The sequence below is a fragment of the Eleginops maclovinus genome, chromosome 21, assembly GCF_036324505.1.
Source record: "Eleginops maclovinus isolate JMC-PN-2008 ecotype Puerto Natales chromosome 21, JC_Emac_rtc_rv5, whole genome shotgun sequence".
Classification (NCBI taxonomy): domain Eukaryota; kingdom Metazoa; phylum Chordata; class Actinopteri; order Perciformes; family Eleginopidae; genus Eleginops; species Eleginops maclovinus.
This window is the reverse complement of record NC_086369.1, coordinates 3,190,971-3,213,049: the sequence shown is the minus strand read 5'-3', so window position 1 is coordinate 3,213,049 and position 22,079 is coordinate 3,190,971. Positions and strand designations below refer to the sequence as shown.

The 22,079-nt window shown below is 41.3% G+C and overlaps 3 protein-coding genes across 3 annotated transcripts; 1 reads left to right on the top strand and 2 right to left on the bottom strand.

The window, feature by feature from the left end:
• Positions 1–155: 155 nt before the first annotated feature.
• avl9 (AVL9 homolog (S. cerevisiase)) lies at positions 156–16,908 on the bottom strand. Its single transcript, XM_063873966.1, has 16 exons — positions 16,661–16,908; positions 14,646–14,766; positions 11,914–11,999; positions 11,547–11,618; positions 10,685–10,774; positions 10,540–10,606; positions 10,151–10,191; positions 10,013–10,051; positions 9,847–9,916; positions 8,973–9,454; positions 8,127–8,261; positions 7,826–8,045; positions 7,495–7,612; positions 7,147–7,200; positions 2,676–2,764; positions 156–2,455 (listed from the first exon to the last, which is right to left on the bottom strand). The coding sequence occupies exons 1-16, from the start codon at positions 16,742–16,744 to the stop codon at positions 2,328–2,330; spliced, it is 1,896 nt and encodes a 631-aa protein (XP_063730036.1). The 5' UTR covers positions 16,745–16,908; the 3' UTR covers positions 156–2,327.
• A 463-nt stretch (positions 16,909–17,371) lies between these two features.
• lsm5 (LSM5 homolog, U6 small nuclear RNA and mRNA degradation associated) lies at positions 17,372–18,842 on the top strand. The gene is made up of 5 exons (XM_063912163.1): positions 17,372–17,501; positions 18,033–18,128; positions 18,241–18,268; positions 18,360–18,432; positions 18,557–18,842. Exons 1-5 carry the CDS (start codon positions 17,450–17,452, stop codon positions 18,587–18,589), a joined length of 282 nt encoding a protein of 93 aa, XP_063768233.1. The 5' UTR covers positions 17,372–17,449; the 3' UTR covers positions 18,590–18,842.
• psme2 (proteasome activator subunit 2) lies at positions 18,802–21,698 on the bottom strand. Its single transcript, XM_063912161.1, has 11 exons — positions 21,448–21,698; positions 21,152–21,184; positions 21,007–21,069; positions 20,835–20,921; positions 20,298–20,346; positions 20,124–20,221; positions 19,965–20,033; positions 19,812–19,879; positions 19,638–19,692; positions 19,197–19,283; positions 18,802–19,119 (listed from the first exon to the last, which is right to left on the bottom strand). The coding sequence occupies exons 1-11, from the start codon at positions 21,493–21,495 to the stop codon at positions 19,039–19,041; spliced, it is 738 nt and encodes a 245-aa protein (XP_063768231.1). The 5' UTR covers positions 21,496–21,698; the 3' UTR covers positions 18,802–19,038.
• Positions 21,699–22,079: the final 381 nt, after the last annotated feature.

Here is a 22,079-nt window from a genome sequence, read left to right as displayed (position 1 = left end):
TGATATTGAACTCAATAAAATAAAGTCAGAGTACAAATTAAATATAGAAGCCATCCCTCTGCACTGTGTGACTTTCCGCTGAGCTTGCTGGGTAACGTGTCCCCTGATGTTTTTGGAAAACACATGGGTGCATTTTTGTGCGACCATGTGCCACCATCACAACAACAACCCCCTCCAAACACACACACACACACACACCACTTTGTTGTGCTGACCTACATTCGTACCCAGACACAAACACCCAGAGGATAACAGAAAAACCCAGTTCCCATATAGTAGTCTCCTAAAATATAAAAAGCCTCCCTTGTGTATTATTGATCTTTTTTAATACAGCAATATAGTAGAGGATCACTTCTTCTGAAATACATTAAAAGCATCTGTCAAGAAAATATTCTGTGAACTTTCATTCACAATACATTCATATCTGTTAAATATAAAATGGAAATATAGCAGGATAAAAAAGCTTAACAGCTGATATCTTCTAATCCAGAATTCAAAAGTAAATTCCCGAAAAGACTCGATGGCCAAAGAAGGTGTAAAGCATGAAGAACAAAGGGGAACATTAACAGAGTCTTAAAGGGGGGGGGGGGGGGGGGGTGACACTCATTACAGCTGTAAAACTGGACTGGACAGAGCATGCTCACTGGACCACTTTTAATCCAACTGTTGTGGAATATCTGAAGTATGGAGGGAACAGATCCTGTAAGCACCTCGACATCACAGTTAAAGAGTCACATAAATAGAATAAGGACCGCTCTGTGCAAATACACGCCACACATCAGCTCCAGTGTTGTCATGACAAAACATGGATATCCTACACAACAAATAAATAAACTATCTTCAGATTTACTAAATATAGTTCTCCCAATATATATATGTAGTATAAAAAGGCCTGGGTGAGGGGTAATGACACCCTGCCACACAGCTGGGGGCAGGATCCTTCATAGTGAAGAGAGGGTTTCGACAGTCAGACACAGTACACGAGGATCCATGTAACAACATTGTGGTTTGTGCAGTAACAGCATTCAGACTGTGTTATTATTTTGTGTAGTGTTTATCACAGGAGCTTAACAGGGAAGTTTGAGAGCCAGAATTATACATAACATAATCAACAAGTTCCTTTACGGACTAATCCTTTATGAAGAAACACGCCCAACATTTCTTGCGCTTCACCAAATGTGAAAATTGCCCTTTTTTAAATCTATTTATTAAGATTATATCATCTTACATTGAATTGGATGAAATGAGTCATTTAAAAAGGCATGTGAACATGGTATAAAATGTTAAAAGTAAAGAATAACACTGAATATATTAAGAAATAATACTATTAATTCAATACTTACATTTAAATATTGTACTTTCTTTCAAAATGGTGGCAATGCAAATTAAAAGTTAAACAAAATATAGAAGAATGAAGCTTCATATTTCTTGCACTCAATTTAACTTCAAAAGATTGATGTTACTTTGTTCTTCTCTGATAGCTTTTTATTTGCTAAAATTAACTCATTTATAAAAGAAAATCTACCAGTTATGGAAATAATTGTGTGAGTTTCAGACTTTCTTAACCACTTCATTTGTCTGACTGTCCTTATTTTCTTAACCTTTTAAAACTCAGCTCCCTAGTTTTATGTATTTTCTTAAATATGTTCCTTAGATTACTTTCCTTCCCCTCATATTATTGTGAAGCGCCTTGAGATGACGTTGTTTTTAAAGTGTGCTATACAAATAAAATGTATGGATTATTATTTATGCAGGAATTCATTCGTTGCTACGACCACCACAATGTTGTTACATCACTGAAGGAGAGCCAGGCTCAGTTTAAAACCTAAACGGTGCCACAGCTCATGCTGTTCTGTCAAATCCTGTGGCACCGATTCATCTTTGATCAGTCCAAAGACGTGAGCCTGAAACCGTCATCAAATATCTATACAGGCAAACTCTAGAAATATGCAGCAGGGAGAGTGAACACGGCAAACCCAACGACAGTATCTTTAGTGTCTTACAGGAGAAGCTTCCAGCAAAGGGCCGCTCAGACATGATGCAGCCAGCAAACATTTCGGGGGTTTTGATCAAAAGCACTGGCAGTCTCTGCCTCACAGTGGAAATGGACTGTACAGTTATTATAATGCCAGCGCTGCCTTCCTGTCATGATTTCACCTGGAGTCAGCAACGTGAGGATGTCAGGGTCACACTTTAAGCTCCTCGAGATATTCTTTTCCTTCATAAAAGCAGCTCCCAGTCCACAGAGCCTCTGGCTTCATTGCAGCCAGAGGATGAGCAGACAAGGGCAGAGTCACACACAGAGTGAGGGGGGGGGGGGGTTGTTTTTAGGGTTGGACCTCTGTGGCGGCCTCCACGTAATCTGGAGGGGCTACAACTGCAGGCTGGGCCAGCGTGGAGAACCAGGAGGACATGGCCGACTTGGCGCTGGTCAACGCTCCGCCCACAGACTGACCTGAGAGCAGAGGGGAGAACAGTGAGGGTTTTAACCATTTTATACATTTTGAACCCTTAAAGGCCATTTTTCACTATTTATTATAGGAAATGTGTGGCTGGTGATGAGGTACACCCCAAATATTGTAAATACACCGACCTTTCAGTGTCTGTTTTTTGGTTGTTCCCTTGAATATCTTTTTTTCTCAAACATTTATTGAGCGTATTCTGAGCTTTCTTACCCACTGCCTTCCCCGTCTGCACCACGCTGCGGCTGGTGGTCATCATGGCGTTTCCGATCTTCTTCCCTCTCTCGCTGTTCTGCACCGAGCTGCAGAGGACATAAAGAGAAACAAAGGGTTAGCAAACCACACATGCATGCACTCTCCGACTCTGGTGTGACATTGCAGAAATTCTTCCACATTTCCAGGAAACAAACTACACAAAAGCGCCGTTGCTAAATGTTGCGCCAACCTGTTAGAGTGGATTATGTAACGGCAGGGGCTGAGCAGCAGCCACAGGTGCTGTATCTGATGATCGGGGCCGACCTGAGAGTGAAAGCGAGAGCGGGCTCTGTTTCACAACAAATGCACGGCTAAATGCGGCATCATTTGAACAGCAGCCTGGTGCGAGTCCAACGCGCAACCTTTCACACGGATCCCCACTGACCTGACATTCAGCAGGAATCTCACTCCTGCATCATCTGGGCAAACAGCAGCGTGGCTAGAGAGACCGTGTGGATGCAGCTGTCACTCTGGGCCTTAACACCCCCTAATGAGCCAATTATTCCATCTGAAAATAAACCTGGTGCCTGTGAATTTACTACACTGCGGCAGCCCTGATGGACACCACAGAGAGCTGTCAATCAGTGTGTGTGTTTAAGGAATGGGAGATGGGTAAATACAGTTATGTTAAAGTCAAGGTTATTATAAAAAGATGATGTCTGTTTGATTAAGCTGCATTATGAACATTTCTCCAAAGATATAATGTCGACAAACGTATTCATTTAGCATGTTTTACAATTACATGCGATACAAGGGTTAGACGTATATTCAATTAAGGAAACTACTTGGCACAGATGGCAAAAAATTTGACAGAATTCCCCCGAAAAAAAGGTTACAGTTGCAAGTGAAGAAAAAAAGTGATTCAAACACAACAACTAAAAGGTTTCAGCTTCAACATGATGCTGCCTCCTTGCTTATTATTTAAAGACAGCAATAAAAAAAGCCCCAGTCAGATTAGTGTTCATCTAAAAGAGTCCATCAGCTTGTAAAGTCTGTGTATCAAACCTAAAACCAGAGAGTGTATGTGTGTGTGTGTGTGTGTGTGTGTGTGTGTGTGTGTGTGTGTGTGTGTGTGTGTGTGTGTGTGTGTGTGTGTGTGTGTGTGTGTGTGTGTGTGTGTGTGTGTGTGTGTGTTGCCTGCAGACAGATACAGTGTTTTCCTGACTGCAGCATCAACACCACACCGCTCTGCAGAAGGACCGGTGGAGGGTGGGCCGCCACAGCTGGCTGCCTCTGCGGCGTCCCGGCAGTGAGACGGGCGTCCTGCGGCGCCGTCACTCACAGGGATCCACCAAACAAGCTGCGGTTGCTAGGCGCCTGTTGCTAGGATCAGTGATCCAGCACAGCGGCAGGAATCTGTCCTCTGTGCCAACTTCCTTTTGTCTTCCCTTTCAAAGTAAGAGAGGCGCTGCTGTGCATTCCCAGCGATGCTCAGAGGGCTTAGTGTGTTTTTGTCATTCTGTTTGAAGCCACTAGGTGTATTTGTCCTGATGCCATTCTGTTTGTTTGTAGACAAATGTGTCCTTTTTTAAATATATATATATATAGTATTTATAAACACATAGTAGTTTTAAGAAGCTTTAAATAATATTTTAGCCACTCAGAACACAGAATGACTCTTTAGGTATTGATTGAATTAATGATTATGTTAATGAATACCACTCACACTGATTCAACTTACAAATAAATAATCATTTCCAATTAACCCAACCTTTAGAAGACAGTTGTATACTTCATTACATAACTTGACATTTTAATTGAATTTCAGAATGGGTTTTCCCTTTAACTGAATATCTTAATGCTTCCTCATATATCAAAGTTAAATTATTACCAAATTTAAACGACGAACACGTCTAGAATCTCATTACTCTCTTTTGGTGACTGCATGGAAAACATGTGTTATACTGAAGCTGTTAAAGGGAACATTTGAATGAAATAATGGAACTTATTTCCAGATACCATCAAGCTTCCACTGGCCTCTTGGTAACAGAAAGCAGTTTTTCCTCGGAGCACTGACTCTGACCCAAATAAACAGCTCCTTATGCGGCACACTGTGCTGCTCTGACAATGCAGAAAGATCCTCTAACAGCCAGAGTCCGCCTGCAGCCGTCACATGACTCCTGTTTTCTGAGAACATCTCTGCCACCGGCTGCTCTTTGTCCGATGACGAGGAAACATGAAAAGGGTCGGCTGTGTTTAGCCCTCCCCCCAGCGCATCCATAATACACAACAACACAGCACATTCACAAGGAAGTCAAGCGTTGGGCCTGTTTTTGTTTTGTGTTTTTTATTCCCATGGGAGTGAAGAGAGAGGAGGTGGCAGGGCAGCAGGACAAAGAGTGAGGAACTGCTTTTACTTTCATTTTCTCAAACTGAATCTGGACAATGTGGAAACATCAGACAAATGACTGAGTCGTCCACTAACCCCAGAAGCCCCTCAGACACAAGTCACAGGACAACAGCTCCGTGTATACAACTTTTTCTTTCCTTATTGACTCTTTCTGGCTTACACTGAAGAAACCGGCTAATACTGTGACTGCAGACTTCCATTTATTTCCAAGGTTTCCCAGGTTTAGATTTGTTCTTGTCTTTTATTTTGTAGGGATCCTATACATACTTATATCCCTACAAGTATGAAGACAAATTGTGTTCTTAATTATTGCTCTGAATTATTATTTTGTGCACATGATAACCTAGATCAAAACGTTAAAGAATATTTGGTGTCAAAAGGTGTTTTAACAGGCAGCATCTCTCCTTCAAAGTAAAAGCACAAGAGCAAACACTGATCAAAATGATCTTAAATGAGTTGAAATTAATAATTGGAAAGCAATTAATTCACAACTACACATTATTTTACAAACTGTTTGTGAACTTGTGTAGGAACACCTCACACACACACACACACACTGTCACACACAGGCTGCATCCCCTCCTGTTTTAGAGACACAAAGCTGAGGCAGGAAATTGAGAAATCCTGAGAAGACTCTAATGGTCGAGAGCCAAACTTCCACTAAATGCAGTTTTGGATCCGATATACATAAAAGGTTCTGAAACTAAACAGTGAATGGAATTGTAAATTGTCAAATGGTATTATCACTTTTTGGGTTGTCATAAAACTTTTCACCTTAAAAGATAAACTAAACTAGACCGAGTTAAAGGTTTCGTCCACAGTTTGTTTGTCTGTCTGTTTGTTTGCTGAGGATTTACGACAAAGTTCATAGCGGCCATGTCACCGAACACCCCGAAGTAAAGTGAGAGCTCAGGGTACCGGGCCAAGCGGACCTGCTCGTTTGCTCATCATAAAGCTAAGTTAGGGATGGAGCAAGTTAAGCTGTGTGTGTGTGTGTGTGTGGGGGGGGGGTTTATCAGACACGTAACTCTAGAAGCGGTGCTCTGGCTGTGGTGGGGGGGTCACATTTCCTCCACACTTCCAGGATGAAACCGGAGCTGCAGCTGAAGAAGTCTCCAGCTCTGTTTTGTTTGAGAGTGAAACTCACTCATAATTGATGACTTCAGCTGATACAAGACCCCCCCCCCCCCTCCTTCAACCACTATTAAGATGCTATATCCATCCACCCACAAACACAGCATGGGGTAACACACTTCATGGTACACACAGTATGGGTGCTAAGAGGGAACAGCTTTTTTTTTATCCTTTATGGTCTAAAAGAGTCAAGACAAGATTACAGTTCCTGAAAATCTATTTCTTTATTTTAAACTGAATCACATTGTCCTGCTCTAAGGGACAGATCTGGATCGCCTCACATTTGAATATTTCCCTCTTTAGAATGTTTTCTAGTCGTTTCTTTTGAAACAAATATAATAATTAGGAAGTACAAAGCTCTGCAAATAATTTGGGCTTATTTATACTCAGAACATGTTTAAGGGTTTTAAAGCAGTGTTGAAGATATGTCTTTCTTTCAAAGTAAAAGCACAGGAGGCTGAGAGCAAACACTGTGCCTAATGGGTCCAAATGTTCTTAAATGAATAAACAAGGTCTGAACTAGTAATTGAAAAACACGAGACCTCCCACTAAGTTAAAGATTTATCGGTAACGTTATTATTTGTCCTTTTTTGAAAGCCACATTCTGTTTATACTGCTCAACAGTGTATCCTGTCACCACATGAGGGCAGCAACATGTTTGTGTTGGTGCTCAAGGCATCAATTGAGCAACAGCGGAAAAATCAGATAAGATGAAGTTTGAAAGAAACAGAAATAGGTCACCTGTCGATCGCCGAGTCTGCACTACGACTAACCCATCCCTCTACTTTCTGTTTGACATGTTGCTCTGTGTCTTTAAGCTGCCGTATCTTACAAGATGTTGTCAAAGACAGCCTCCCATTGCAGCGACTAATAAAGTTGGACATATTGAAATGTACAAAGCAGGAGACGAGTGCAAATAACCCAGAGGAATGAAAGAGTACTCACTTTGAGAACCGTAGTTTCACATCAGCAACACTGTACTGGCCCTGGAATGGATGCCTACAACAGAGAAGAAAGGCAGGGATCAGTCTCAAGTAAAGGCTTTTGTTTTATCACGTTAGTTTCAGAAATACATAATGTTTTAGATAAATTCATCCCGGATTTTATCAATTATTCGGTGGCTGGGAGAAAAGCCTCAGTAGTGTCACTGCACTGCAATCAAAATGAGTTGTATTTGCTCCTCAGCCATTTAAAACCTCAAAAAGATGGCATTAGATTCTTACTCTCGATACTTTTTGTCGCAGCGGACGAAGAGATTTGATGTTTTGCATCTGTTATCCTGGCTGTACCTACCCCGGGGTGATGGCGGCCATGGCAGGATGCTTGTTGCTGTACCACACCCGGTAGTTGTGTGTAATCTTCCAGGCTGCAATGAACGGCGCGCCGTAATCAGCCAGCAGCCTCTCGTTATCTGAGCGGAGAGCAACAAGAGATGTTTCGGAGTCAGTGAACACGATTAGCAGCATAACTGGATTTAGTGCCATTTACTCCACAAAGCTGATTAAGTGTGTGTGTGTGCAACAATTACAGCCCTGATCATTAGAAATCACAAGAAAATAGAAGAGCTGTGAGAGGGATGACGCAATCAATGAGTTACAGACAGGAAGTGCCTGAGGTTCCCCACCTTGCTGCAGTGCGGAGGACAGTAATGAGTGGAGGTAGAGGGTGAACTGGGCTCGGATCCACTCGTCTCCGCCCTCCCAGCCCGTGCCGTCCAGGAACACGTCATCGCGGTTCTCCGTCACGTGTTTCACCAGGTAGTCGGCGAATCTCAGGTCGGCCGTCGTCAGGTCGAGGGTCTTCCTCAACTCAGGGTCCTGGATTTGGACCAACGCTTTCTCCACCTACAGCACAACACACATGTATTTAAATACTTGATCTTTTTTCACCTTTCCATTCACATCTTTCACCCAGGCAGGACCTACCTCGACGATAGCATCACTGAGGTGCCTCTGCTGGCGGAAGAGGATGTTGGTTGCCCCGGCAACAAATCCACGCACCGTCACATCTGACAGGAGGTGATGCTGCTGCAGCGCCATGTAGGGCATACACAGGTAACCCTGGCAACAAGAGGCAAAGGTCACTGAGGGTTGAACGTGAGTTTATATCCTGCACGAACTCAAACACACAGAGGGGAGTATCTGATAAGAGGGGTGTGAGCGGAGATATTGGCACTGAGCATCATTTAATAGGTTATTTATAAACTGCTTCTGATCTTTTATATACTCAGGTACTGATTCTAAATTAAGATGTATAGACATTTAATCAAATTAACATAATGACATTTTAGGGCAGATTAAAAAAAACTCCAAGGCTGAAGATGCCATTTAACATGCAGGCCATTTCTCAAGAGGAATAAAACCTAAAGTGTGAAAATAAAAACATAGAAATCCATGAGACGGGAAGGCTAACTTTTTCTACTTAGACATAAATATATATACATGACTACATGGACACATTTAAAGATCTATAAGTAGATTATTTGTATCATCAATAAAACTGGCCGTTGGTTTCCCTTTTTCTCCACACACACACACAGTTTACGTCCACAATGGAAGGAAGTCTTGAGCATTAACAAATGTTATGATAAGAGACATTACACACACACACACATTGAAGTGATATATAATGTCAAATAAATTAAACTAAACAAAATGGATCTAATTATTGGTCCATGTAGTTTCAGCTCAGCATGAGGGATGTATCCAGAGCCTCTCAGTGACACATGCCTTATACCTGACTTACAGATAAGGTTTTATAGTGAGTGTTACCTTGGTAAAGATGGGAAGCGGCAGGCCGTACTGGTCTTCCTCCAGACCGGACACCAGCCCCTGGACGACGCCCCCCTGGCCGTTGGCGGGCTGTGGCTGCGAGGTGATGGGCGTCCCCGGCTTGGAGTCGAAGGCATCCAGGAACTCTGTGTCTTTCCCCTCAGCTGCGTCCTTCTTCTCGGGACTTTCCTCCAACACGCTGGGGTCCAGGGTCTCCCAGTCACTCTCTGAGGAGTCCGGAGAGGTGCGTGACGGGGGTTTGAGGAGGTGGTTGTCCCCCTCGGGGGTGTTCCCCGAGGAGAGAGACTCTGCGGCAGGCTCGCCTCTCTCCTGCAGCTCCATGGGGGTGTTGGCGATGTCGGTGGCGGACACGGAGACGAACTCCTCGGCTCCTGAGACGCTCTCCACCAGACTGGGGTCCTCTGACACGCTGCTCTTAGGCCTGTAGTGGGACGAGTCCACCAGGCCGTGCTCGATCATACCTGCACAGAGTCGATGTAACTGAAGGTGTATTTCCTTTCTGACCCCATGTCCATTATAACCCACTTTGACTTTTGCCGTCTACTAGCTTTCGGTTTTACATAAGGGTTTCTGCAATTCCAACATACTTCTGGATTTTTCAGCGACAGTGACACATTTAAGAAGCAACACACTCACAGAAACCCTGAGAGGCAAATAATTAAAATATATTAAAACATGTCTGGACCTAGGTTGATTTTCCAGACCTGGCAGAGACCATGTTGTGCCGATTTCATATTCAAATATCTTTTGTTTGTGTCGATGCAAATAATATAATGCAATGCTTATTACTTCTGTGCACTATCCTTACAAAGGCTTCATTTAATGTACAAGAGGAGGTTTTGGAGTTGCTGACCTGGAAACAGTGATAAAACTGTCATCAGAGCTCCTACTAGTCTGTTGACAGGAGACACGTAGAACAGGACCTGCAAACACAAACAACAACGACATTACAACAGAGGTTATTTAACATTAAACGTTCTGGACGACGACAAAAGAGAAAAAAGGTTCCTAAATCGTACCTTCTTCTCCAGCAGGATGAGCTTGAAGAGGATGAGAACCTGTGAAACATAAAATCCAAAGAAGAGTTTACATTTTAAAGAACAATTAAGATAAACACTGTGAAGCTTATCATCCTCATTTGATTTGTGATTTCCTACCTTGTTCTGAAAGTGGAGAATTAAATCTCTCGGTGATAACCCTGAAGAGAGTAAACAAACACACTTCAACAAATGAGGAATTTGAAAAATGTCACGTTGCTGCAGTTGGCAACAATTGCATGACACTAAGTCCCAGGAAGCACAAATATGTTCTGCATTTTTGCAACTAATCATTAAAAGAAATCAATCATTTCACTCCTTTAGGGTGTCATTATGTGTAATGTAAGCTATGATCGTAAAAGCAAGAAATGAACTTGTATTTTATTCTACAAAATAACACATTGTTCAAAGTTAAAATGCATGAAATCAGCTGTGACATGCCACTGCTCTGCGTGTCTGAAACGTTTCCAGAAATCTTTATGAACACATGAAGTGAGAGCTTGACCCACCGAGATAGACCTGTGACCCCTCGAGAGTGGAGCCCCTCAGGGAGCCGTTCATGTGGTCGTACAGTTCCTGCAGTGCGGAGGAGGAAGGTCAGCGGTGTTGTACACAGAAAATGAAACTGACGGGGTCTGATGGAGTTTTTCTAACCTTTAAAATAGAGATCTGAGAGAAGTCTTTCTCCTCGAAGTAGGCGTGTGTGATGAGCTGCAGCTTAGCTTGAAGCAAACCGTAGAGAGGCTGGAAACCAAGACAGACGCTGTCAGCACGGATCATGTGTACGGTATGAACCATCATTTTGCAAGCCTATTTCTGCTCTCTGGAGAAACAGCACTCACACATGACTCCTGTTTTCCCTCAAATCTTTCCCTCGTTCAAGCAGGAAATGATAAGATCTACTGTTTTCAGTTTTGTGCTCATTCAAAAGATTAGAGTGACAGATACAAACTGACCTCAAGGAGCTCTTGCACAATTTTATTGGTGTTTCTTATTTCTTTATTTCCTTTTATATGTGAAGTATTGTTGGACACCCCTGGGACTGAAGTTATTTTGCATATGATAATAAAGCCTTTGAATATTGAATCTTTAAATGCAGTTTCTTGGGGAAGGCTTTTGCTGCATTTGTAAAATGTTGTGTTTACATTCTGAAAATGTCCTTCCACTGACACTATCAAACACTGACTGTTAAAGCAGGGAAACATTTAACAGAAGAGGCACAACATACAAATATGACACCTGAAAATAGGCCTTCTTCAATAACAGAGTATTACAAGGAATAAAAACATCATTTATAAACTGAAGGCTCATCCGCTGTAGTACTGTATATATCAAATTCTTCTGGAGCCTGAGGTCCCATGGTGAATCTCACACTATTAAAGCGTGGACTGTAAATTATGTAAATCTCTGCAGGGACGCATGAAATGGAAATGCATGTTTTCCGGCATGTAATGCTACTGACACTGAAATGTTTTTATCTTACAAAAGGTCGCAGCATCCTCCCTGACTGACTCACCACTCGACTGAGGACGCACACGCTCTTCTGAACCGTCTCTCTGGTGACGTCGGCCTGTCGGACCTTCAGGGCCTGCAGAGGGATTAAACACAGCCAGATATATATTTGTATTAATACCACAGAGCAAACGCTGCGAGGCCAGAGAGTGACTAATCACTAAGATGAAATGATAGAAAGAAATAGAAAGGGGAGATGATGTCATATCCTTGTCATCCAATCAACAAGGAACACATTCACTTTCATTTATCAAGACTTCTCTTTAAGTCACGGGTGATCAATGTATACATAAATGGTCCTTCTCTGGGTAAAATATACCCTCAAATTGATGGCTTTTTAATCATTAAGTAAAGAAAAGAGGAAGACTGACCTTTGCTTCTATTTGGCGATAACAGGAAACTCCATAGACACACTTCATGTCTTCACTCAGGGGCGGCAGGTGGAAATACACAGTGTCTGAAAGCAACATTAGTCACATTTCATTACAGATTCATGCAATCTTACTTAAGAAGTGTCCATCTGGTGCATCTTGCAGCCAAAGGAAAGGAACAATATGTGTAAGCTAAAGCCACCCTTGCAGGATTTGCTGTGCAGAATAAGCTCCCACATTAACGCAGGCACCTGCACAGTGAGATAATCGTTGAAAAGACAGGATGGTTACGCAAGAGAAAAGGAACAAATGGGAGAATCAAACTGAAAGCCATAACAGCTTAGGAGCGACAGGTAAGGGATTACTTTTAAAACATAGCAAGGCTTCAAACAGCAGGCTGCCAAACTGGATAAACCTGCAGAGATAGACACGCTGTTCATTCTCCACCTGTCAATCAACAGAACCTCTCACCATTTCAGGTAGAGAACCAAAACCAGTTCCCCTGCATGGTGAGCCCATTTACTCAAATGTAAATAAGTGCATCCCAGGGGGAAATAGTATATATAAATTACTGTTAAATAAGTTGAGATTGATGTCGTCCTAATGTTGGTGCATTCAAAGACACTCTGGACATCTGAGACTTTATCCTTTCAGCTGTAAAAAAGATCCAAACCTCAACATTATCATCAGTCTTTTAACTACATTACAGTTTGTTTATTGTTTGTCTCCAGGGAGATATTTCCAAATAACGCAGCTCATGAATAAAATGCTGTTCTGGCAGCTGAGTTTTCCAAAAACACAAAATGAAAAATCAGTTACACTTTTGGGAATTGAATAGAAACGAATGTGTAGAATACAGGAAAGCAGTCTTAAACCGTATGTGCTAATGGAAAACAATGAGCAGGTAAGTCTGTTTTAGCCCCTTAAGTCAAGTATGAATTACTGTCCAATAATTCTAAATAAGCTCCTCTAGCATGAAGCGTCTCTGGGAAACACAAACGAGCAGTGCACAAAATCCCACAACTATCCGTGTTTCATAATGTGGCGCATAAAGATCTCCTCAGGAAGGTCAAATGTGGACGTCAGAGATTAAGCAGAGGCTGGAGGAGAGGCAGGGGTCCAGGCTGGACAGAGGCCACAGCTGCAGGGCGCCAAAAACCCAGCCTTCAACTCTCTGCTGCACAGCGTGCTCTCACAGCAGGACGGCCTGCTGGAGATAACAGACACTGAAACATGAGCAGCAGGCTCTGATTTACTTACAGATATTTTCGGGGTGGTTTCTTAAGATTATTCAAATCTGAAGGGTTTATTTTGTCAGGTAATTCGCAGCTCTTTAATTTCCTCTGTGCATTGACAGACAAAAGTCTGTTGCTATTCTACGGTGAACTGCGCATGTTTAAAACCTGCCTAGAGATATTGCGTATTGTGAAAATTAAGACATAGCTTTAGTCCACAACTGTCCAGCTTTAACTCGTCCAACAAAAGCTCAAACGGGGGAAAAAGGAACAAATGTAAAGGGACAAAACTGCTCAAAAACAGACGTAAACATTAGCTTACAGTACAACAGGCAACCCTCCAAATAATTGTGTCTTTTATCAAAGAGACATTCTTATTGGACATAAGCTTGGGGTGATACTTTGATGATTCCGTTCATCTGTAGTAGTGTTCCTCTCAGTGTTCAGTGTGTAACCAACACCCAGCTCTGTCAGTGTCACTGCTGCTTTTTATGAGCCGCAGTGCAGAGGGAGTCGCTCACATCAAAGCTGCTTTAATCAGCTAACAGTCTGCCGGAGCGGCACAAACAAAGGACACGAGAGAAGAAGAAATGCACAGCAGGGAAATCTTCCAGGATTTTACTACATTTAGGAATGCAAAAACGGGCACAAACACTGCCTGCAAAAAGGCTCCTGAGGGGGCTGATTTTGAACTGAAGTGAATTCAAAGCCGAGTTTTCTCCTTGACTCAGGCTGACGGATACATCCTATGATCTGGGAGCTTTTTGCTTACTCTTGCAAAACATAAAATTCACTTCTTCGACAGTGTAACGTCAGCACAACAACAATCATGTTTGATGGGTGTAGTTTTAGCCGGACTTTGACTCAGTTCTTCCTTCTAGCCTTCACAGGAAAGTCTGAAGGGTAGCAGTGAACCACAGGATGGTCACATGACTGCAGCCACAGCACACGAGACACACACAGGGCTGCTCTCTCTCTTTACAGCGTGGATACGGTGTCCCTCTGCAAAAGTGACCTCTACCTAAACAAAACCAACCCTGAAGTCATCCCTTCAAAGTCAGCTGCCATGTGAGGATGGAAAAAAGACAAAAAAAAGCTGAAACTGACAATTAATTATGAACCAATAGTGTGGTCCATGCAACAACTCAGAGAGGAATGAAAAGAAATGCCCATTATAAGTTAAGAAAGACCAGGTTGAAAAACCCATATATGGCCATATAAGAGTAGGAAAACCAGCAAGGCTGTCATTTTTAAGAGCAATAGTACCTAACTCATCATTATTGGTAAGTGTGAGGTGTCTTTGGATTGGTGAGGTCATTAAAATACATTTTCTCATTTGTATTTTATTAGATATACCATAGATTGATTTAAATGCAGCAAACAGAATGAATTCCTTCCTTGCCATACATACAGGGTTGAATGTGACTTCCCACCCACTACTGTAACCCAGTCCCTTAAATGTGTTTACAGTGTGAGGGGGGGAAGCAGGGGTCTTACCGTCCTGGAAATTGTGTGCCCCGTCAGGAAGGGCCAGGAAAGGCAGATACTTCCACTCCTCTGGCAATAGGTTACTGTCGTGACCCTCATCTGGCATCAGCGGCGGGTAGGAGAACTCCACCTGGGGGAGGCGGGCAGAGAGTCAGCACGTTTACTCATTATATGATGCTTTAAGATATTACTCCCTTCCTATGACTCTGCATTATCCTTTCTCATATCACTTTCAAATGAATACCAAGAATTTCAGAAGGCAGATCTGGATATTGAACTGCATTTTCTAACAGTTACACTGTTGTTGGAATATTGGTAAAAGGATTTTTGGAGTTGCAGTGCTAGCATGAGAAAAAACACCACTTAATCAAAACCAGCAACTCATTTTATTCACATCATTACTGAGCTCAAGGGAAAGGAACGTTCAAACGTGAAGCCTCCTACCAGAGGTGACAGTTAAGAGCCTCCTACGATATAAGCATAAAACCTGCTGGTCCTGAATGCTAGACACACACACACACACACACACACACACACACACACACACCACACACACCACACACACCACACACACCACACACACACACACACACACACACACACACAGGACCTATACTGAAGTTAATGATCTTAATACTTCTTTCCATGTCACCTTAATAGGCCTCCTGCCAGAGAAACAGGTGGGGGGCAGGTGAATACAAGAAGGTGGCGAGTAAAGAGAAGGAGACAACTGGATTAAAGAGCCAAAACCCAATCTGATACCCAGCAGGAGATGGCTGTCCCCTCTCAGATAACGTCCTCCACCTCCAGAGGCAACGGGCTGAAACAAAGCCTATGCACTGCCCTCTCCGCTCTCATTTTTGCATAAAAAACTGTCTGTTTTATCTCTCGCCTCATACAGCAGCTGCTTCCAAGCCCAGTGAGTCGAGGTTAACGGCACACTGACAGACTTGGCAGATGGAGAGCAGCAACAACGAGGAGGAGGAAACACAGTGTTTGCGTTTACGGCTGCCAGCCTATCCTGGTAATCGAATGCATTTTGAAGAAGAGGAGGCGATAATTAGAAGATGCATTAGTGGCACTTATGCTGAAAGTCGTACATACGCTGGAGGAGGCAAAAGGCCAACATGAAAGTGACTATTTTCTGGATTCAGATTAAGGGCCTTGGCTTTGCAGTTAGATATTTGTATGACATCCATGTGACAGTTATGTCTCAGGTTTACAGCCGTCATAAGGAGCTTTGGTACTTAAATTCATGACTTCAGACTGTATTTTATGAAGGCAGACTTTGGCTTATTTTCTTAATCATCAAATATTGTGTTTAATTTAAGCGTGTTAAGTTTGAGTGATGGTCTGACCGCAAGAGGTCATGAGATAATTATAAGGTGTTGAAGCATGATTGATGGGGAAGACACTTTCTCCTCACGTTTCTCTTACCTCTCCTTTTTTAGTCTCAAACATGCACTGTTGTGACAAACTCACATACAACTAGAGAACTAATTAGCTACATTGAAAAAGCAATGTCAAATAGCAATAACACATCAGTCCAGCCCTGAGACTGAACTCTATTCACTACAAAACACTAGCACATATTGCATACTGTATCAAAACAAACACTCATACTAAAGGTATCCTGGTACCAAATCAGCCAGCTCTTTTAATAACAGAGAGGGAAGATAAATACTGTTGGACAAGCTGCAGCCTGCTATAAAAACACAGTGTTCGCTGTTGAATACACTGAAGTGGAAAGATGTCCAATTTGGCAGCAGAGCACATGTTATATAACCCTGAGAGCCCAGAGCAAACAGCTGATGTTAACTCTCTCATCAATGCACGTGGAAATGTATCATCATCCCTGCATGATTAATGTATGCACAGTCAGGTAGAAAAATAATGCAGGCAGTGAGATGGATTAGAAGTCAATTCATACAAAAATAGAGTCGAAATGTGCATTTATTATTATTTCAATGGGAATCCCTGGTTAGCAGTTAGCAACATTAGCATGGAGAGAAGGGTCTACGTACCTGACAGCCCTTTTTGTGGTGAAAACCAACCACCACGATATGCAGCACCGGTCCCTTTGCGTCGTCTCTGCCGTGAGACTCCATTCCCCCCGAATGTTCTGTCTGTCCTGTGTAGTTTTTACCTCCAGTGATGGATGTAAACACAGCCAACAAAGCGTTTTGCCACTGAATCCGCAGTAGGAAGACAGGCGTTCACAACACAACCACCACGGAGATGATTCTCTCTTCCGCCTTCCCAGTGTTTCAGAGAGCAACAGCGGGATGGTACACTGCAGCGCACTTCCGCATTCGTCCAGGCTTTGTTTTTATTATTTAAAACGATCTACACAAATATATGGTATTCAATAAAATAAATCAGTTTGTGTTAAAAGTTTAGGGTAAAATGCTTTCTTTTAAAACTGTTACAACTCTTTATCTTCATAACAAACACTATACGAAACATATGGAAGAACAAGCCTGATCATAACAGAGATACATTCTTCTACAAACTAAACTAATTAAACCACAGTTAAATGCAGGGTGTATACAATAAATAGTTTAAAAATAAATCAAACATCCATTAATGGGTTTCATTATGTGTTTATAGCATACTTATATCGCTTCACCACAGAAACCGTGGTGGGGACTTCTCTTGTTAGAGCTAAATAATTACGTCATGTATTGAGAAGGACATATGTCGCCATCGTGTGGCAATATGTGGAATTACACCATTAATTTTTTTAATCGATTGCTTTTGCCTGGTTACTGACTTTCTTCTTTCCATTGGTTCAGACTGTTGCTCACTCTTGAATGAACATGGCGGCTACTCCAGCAACAAATCCGTCCCAGTTGCTCCCACTTGGTTTGTACTGTTAAAATATTGTTCCTGTTCTGTTTTTAGATAGTTGCCTGTCAATTAGAAAGCAGTAATGAAAGTCAGAGTTTGGGGTATTGACTAAAAGCGGAAGTCAGATATGAATTAGGTTTGGTTAGCTAGGTAACGTTAGCATCATGCTTTCAGCTGCGGTAAAAACGCATGATAGTCGTTATTACAAACATTAGCTGTCTTTGCTAACAGTACACATTGATGGTCTTATTTAGTTGTATGACTTGCGTAACATAAAAGTTTTCCAGACACATAACCGTTTTAAGAAGGGAAATGAAACCATATACATTATCTGAAGTACCATAACATTTGGTACAGCACACATTTTATGGAGTTTGTAATTAACTTCAGGCTTTTGTAATGCCACTACTTTTACTCCAATAAGTGTATCTGACAATTTCATTTACTTTACATATCACACATGTACAAACGTATGAAAACGTATTATTTTTTTTATAAATGATCATCTGAACATCTCTAATATTCATTTGTTTTTTTATCTTTTAGAACTTGTGGACAAATGTATTGGCTCCAGAATTCACATCGTCATGAAAACGGACAAAGAGATCGTTGGCACCCTGCTTGGTTTCGATGACTTTGTCAGTATCCTTACCAGATTCAATCTTAACTTTCTGAAAGATTGAAATATGTTGTGTTAAATGCTCTTCACTTTGTTGAATGTTGTTCCAGTTTTGTCCTTAACTCAGTGTTTTAGACATGGTCCTGGAAGACGTGACAGAATTGTAAGTACACCTTTTGTTGTTTTCCTAATATAAATTCATTTTTAAGGATCATTTTGATGAATTAATCCATAAATATTTATCCATGTTTCAGTGAAATCACACCAGAGGGAAGAAGGATAACCAAACTGGACCAGATCCTCCTCAATGGCAATAACATCACAATGGTAATCACCTGCAGTTTTCACTATTTAATCCACTTAATACGCACACAGGTGTATCTTCCACACTCCACATGACATGTTCCTTTTATAGACCTTTAATATTCTTATATTTGTCTTTAATTTGCAGCTCATACCTGGAGGAGAAGGTCCTGAAGTATGAGAGGAGAGTCATCATTGAAGAGGAGTTATGCCTTTACTTTGTGTTCCTTAGTTAATATTGTTATTTTCGGATCATTCCCTCTTGATCTCAAGTAAGGTAAAATATTTTTGTAAGATTTCAATTGAGTATTTGTTATAAAAAAGAGGTTGAATTCAGAAGTGCATCATGAATCACACACAACTGTTTTTCTTTACAAAATAAATGCAACTCAGTTAGAAAAAAACCCAAGATTTCTTTATTTCGTTTTTCATTTGTAGTACAACTTAAGAACAAGTGTCGGTACAAAACTAAAGAGTCATCGCAGATCAGAGATAAAACTTTTATTGATATCCTTTAAGAAGGGTAAGCTAAATTTAGTAATGCACATGAAGCATTACTGTACAGAGAGATGATTATTATTAGAGGAGCAACAAATGAATTGTAGTATGTCACCCCCACCACAACCAGCCTCAGTACATGGACGGTTTCTCCTCTCCCTTTGGATTGGTCACCTTCTCCAGATTCTTGTTGATGATGTCGTAAAGCTCGGCCTACAGTGAACAGGCAGACATATAGTTATAAATTCTTCTGACGGTACGGTGATAAATGACCGGTCATTTTAACTTACGTAGAAGCCGCGAATGTCGAGAACAATCACTTTGATCTCAGAGTACATGTCCTCGTCCTTCTCGCTGACCAGCCTGCGGTAGTCCATCTAGAGGCAGAGAAGGCTATGTTAGAGATATTTCCAGTAATATTATCAAAGCTTTAAAAGAGTTCTCATTAAACAAACAGGAGCACATTTGCAGGGACTATTTTCAGCGGTGGAGTAATCAAAATGTGGGGCTTTTCATTTGTTTTGTCATCAGGACGTGCATGTGGGATTGAGTGGATAAAAACTACAGTAATTATGAAGGGAAATGTCCCACAATGCAACAGTGTGTTTTAATAGATTAAGAATAACAATAGAGGTCACAAAGACAGATGACATACACACACAATTCTAGTTGCTGTTTGTTTTATTATCTTTTAAAAGGAATTAGATATATAAGAGCAGGGGTAGACTCACCACATGAGTGTCTTTGGAAGCCTTTCCAACAGCATCTCCTCTCTCTGAAAAGTACCTGAATAATTCCAGAAAAAAAGGGGGGTTGTAAGATGTTCCCATAAGTATGTGCTGTTCATCTAAGAATTAATAAAATTATCCTATATTTAATTTGTAGTAAAGAAAACATCACACTACTTGTTGATGTTGGTCTGAAAACCGTCAACTTTGGTCTTCACTGCAGCGATTCTCTCCAAGATTTTCTCCTGTGGTGAAAGAAACGTTATAATTCATTCAAACTTGACCAAACTCTTCACCTATACACAGCCGGGATGCACATGCATAATGTACCTGCACTGCAACCCCAAAGTCATTTCCATCCTCTATTTTTGGGATGAGGTGCTGAATCCAGCAGGTGACCTATAACACAGAAGAAGAGTGTCACATAAACTCCATCACAACTAACATTTCAATCCACTCTGTTTAGAGACACTGGAGTGTTTCACTTACAGTGATGATGGTCTCTCTAAGAGCAACAATCTCTGGTTTCACCCTCTCCAGGAGAATCATAATCTTCTCATTCCCCTTGATGAAGCCACATTTAGGAGCTGGAAGAGAGATTAGGCATCTTTTACACGCCTTCTACATTGTGAGCAGATACACAAACAAATGAAAACACTTTACCTTTCTTTTTTTTCTTCTCTTCCTCTTCATTCTTATCCGTCTCCATTTCCTGTGAGAGCAATTTATAAAAAATGTACAATTGTCACAGGATCTCATGTGTTGTGTATGTGAGAAAAAGGGTCTCTTTAAACAGGTTTCTGTTACGTCCAGCCTTATGAATATGAAAGCAGAGTGAAAACACACACCTGGGTAATGCATTACAATTTAAAATAGTTCCAGAATAAGCATACTATCCTTTAAAACAATACAAATTACAATCACCTTGTACACAGTAACACACAAACTAGCTAATGTGGAATGAAATGGGGGGCATGGCCACACTGCAGCTACAGGACAGGTTTTGCTTATTTGGATTAACTTTCTCCCTTCAGTGACATTAAATAATATTACCAGCTAATTCAACAACTTGATTCATGTCCTATATATACAGTCCGTACAGAACTAGTAGTGGATGAAGTGAGGGAATCCAAATAAGTTAACTGCAGCCAAGTTATCTCAGTGAAAGTATTTAGTATGGAAGAAGCTGTGAGACCTCACCTCATCCTCTGGGGAAGGAGGGTCCGGGATGGGGATGTCCAGGGGAGCCTTGAGAGAGGACATGTCTGTGATACTGAGGGCGTCATCCTGAAAACACACAGAAAGGATGAATAAAGACCCGAAATTAAATGTGAGGGGTCCTTCTGTATGTGAAAAACCTGAAGTGGCTGACCCTCTTCAAGGCATCCAGCTGTGCAATCTTATTTGGGATGTAGTTGGAGAACAAAACATCTGCCTGCAAAACAAAAGAGAACACAAAAGGGGCTTATTTTGAAACCTAATCATTTAAAACGGAGTAAAAGTAGGATTCAACAAACCTCCTGATACAGGGACTGGCGGAAGTTTTCCACCTATGGAAAATGGAAACACATTTGGGTCAATAATATCACTTCAGCTGCTGACTCATGCTACAAAAGCATGTTGGATTCAGTTTCGTTTTCCTTTCACGATGGGACTTTCCGCTGCTTTACCGAGTAGACTACCATTGAGTTTGTTCTTTAACATGTTTGAAACAATCTGCATACAGTTATCAGTATTTGTAAAACTATTTTAGCAAGTAGCTGCTATCAGATGTAGCCTACTGTGCCTGCGCATTAACACGCGATCAACTCACCTTCTCCGCGTTCGCTCTGCTGATTTTCACACATGATGCTTTCGGCATGACTGAGCAGACGTTTTACCTTAAGGACAAATAAAAACTGTCCGTAAAGTTCTTTAAATGGAGTCAAAGAGTACAGGTGCACGACAGGACAATATGGCTACGCGTGAGATTTGTTCTATTTCCTCATCAACTTTGCTTTCGATTTAATGTCGGTTGATGAAGTTTGCACCTCCCACTGTATCACTCCTCCCCTGAAAGAAGGACGTTACCTACATTTACAGCATTTAAGTTTAGTTTGGGTGATGACAATACATTCAGTTTGTTTATGAGTCACGAGATGATGAAATACAGATTTTTATGCAAACAACTAATGTCCATTATGGTAAATAAGATGACGTCATAAATTATTTTGTGAATGTGCAAATATTGGTTTGCAGGTAGACAGATTCATTTTCAGTGGTGCAATGTAAATAAGCTTAATCAATGCACAAAATAGCTTTACTTGCTACTTTACTTTACTTCTACATCTTCTACAGACACACATTGTACTTTTGAACAATATGTACAAAAAGTAAATTTTAAAGTAATTTTAGTGTTCAGAAACAAATAAACGTAAAGACCTCTTTTAAATTCATGTTAAATTG

What these genes read in the sequence shown, in the direction of transcription:
- psme2 (XM_063912161.1), bottom strand. Translation starts at nt 21,495, where the DNA reads ATGCCGAAAGCATCATGTGTGAAAATCAGCAGAGCGAACGCGGAGAAG. An exon ending in CTTCCAAAGACACTCATGTG is followed by an intron (nt 19,284 to 19,637) that starts GTGAGTCTACCC and finishes CTCTGCCTCTAG; the next exon opens with ATGGACTACCGCAGGCTGGT. An exon ending in TCGACATTCGCGGCTTCTAC is followed by an intron (nt 19,120 to 19,196) that starts GTAAGTTAAAAT and finishes TGTTCACTGTAG; the next exon opens with GCCGAGCTTTACGACATCAT.
- avl9 (XM_063873966.1), bottom strand. Translation starts at nt 16,744, where the DNA reads ATGGAGTCTCACGGCAGAGACGACGCAAAGGGACCGGTGCTGCATATC. An exon ending in TGTGCGTCCTCAGTCGAGTG is followed by an intron (nt 10,775 to 11,546) that starts GTGAGTCAGTCA and finishes CTTGGTTTCCAG; the next exon opens with CCTCTCTACGGTTTGCTTCA. An exon ending in GCAGACGGGGAAGGCAGTGG is followed by an intron (nt 2,456 to 2,675) that starts GTAAGAAAGCTC and finishes CTCTGCTCTCAG; the next exon opens with GTCAGTCTGTGGGCGGAGCG.
- lsm5 (XM_063912163.1), top strand. Translation starts at nt 17,450, where the DNA reads ATGAACATGGCGGCTACTCCAGCAACAAATCCGTCCCAGTTGCTCCCA. An exon ending in GTCCCAGTTGCTCCCACTTG is followed by an intron (nt 17,502 to 18,032) that starts GTTTGTACTGTT and finishes TTTATCTTTTAG; the next exon opens with AACTTGTGGACAAATGTATT. An exon ending in TGGTTTCGATGACTTTGTCA is followed by an intron (nt 18,129 to 18,240) that starts GTATCCTTACCA and finishes TCAGTGTTTTAG; the next exon opens with ACATGGTCCTGGAAGACGTG.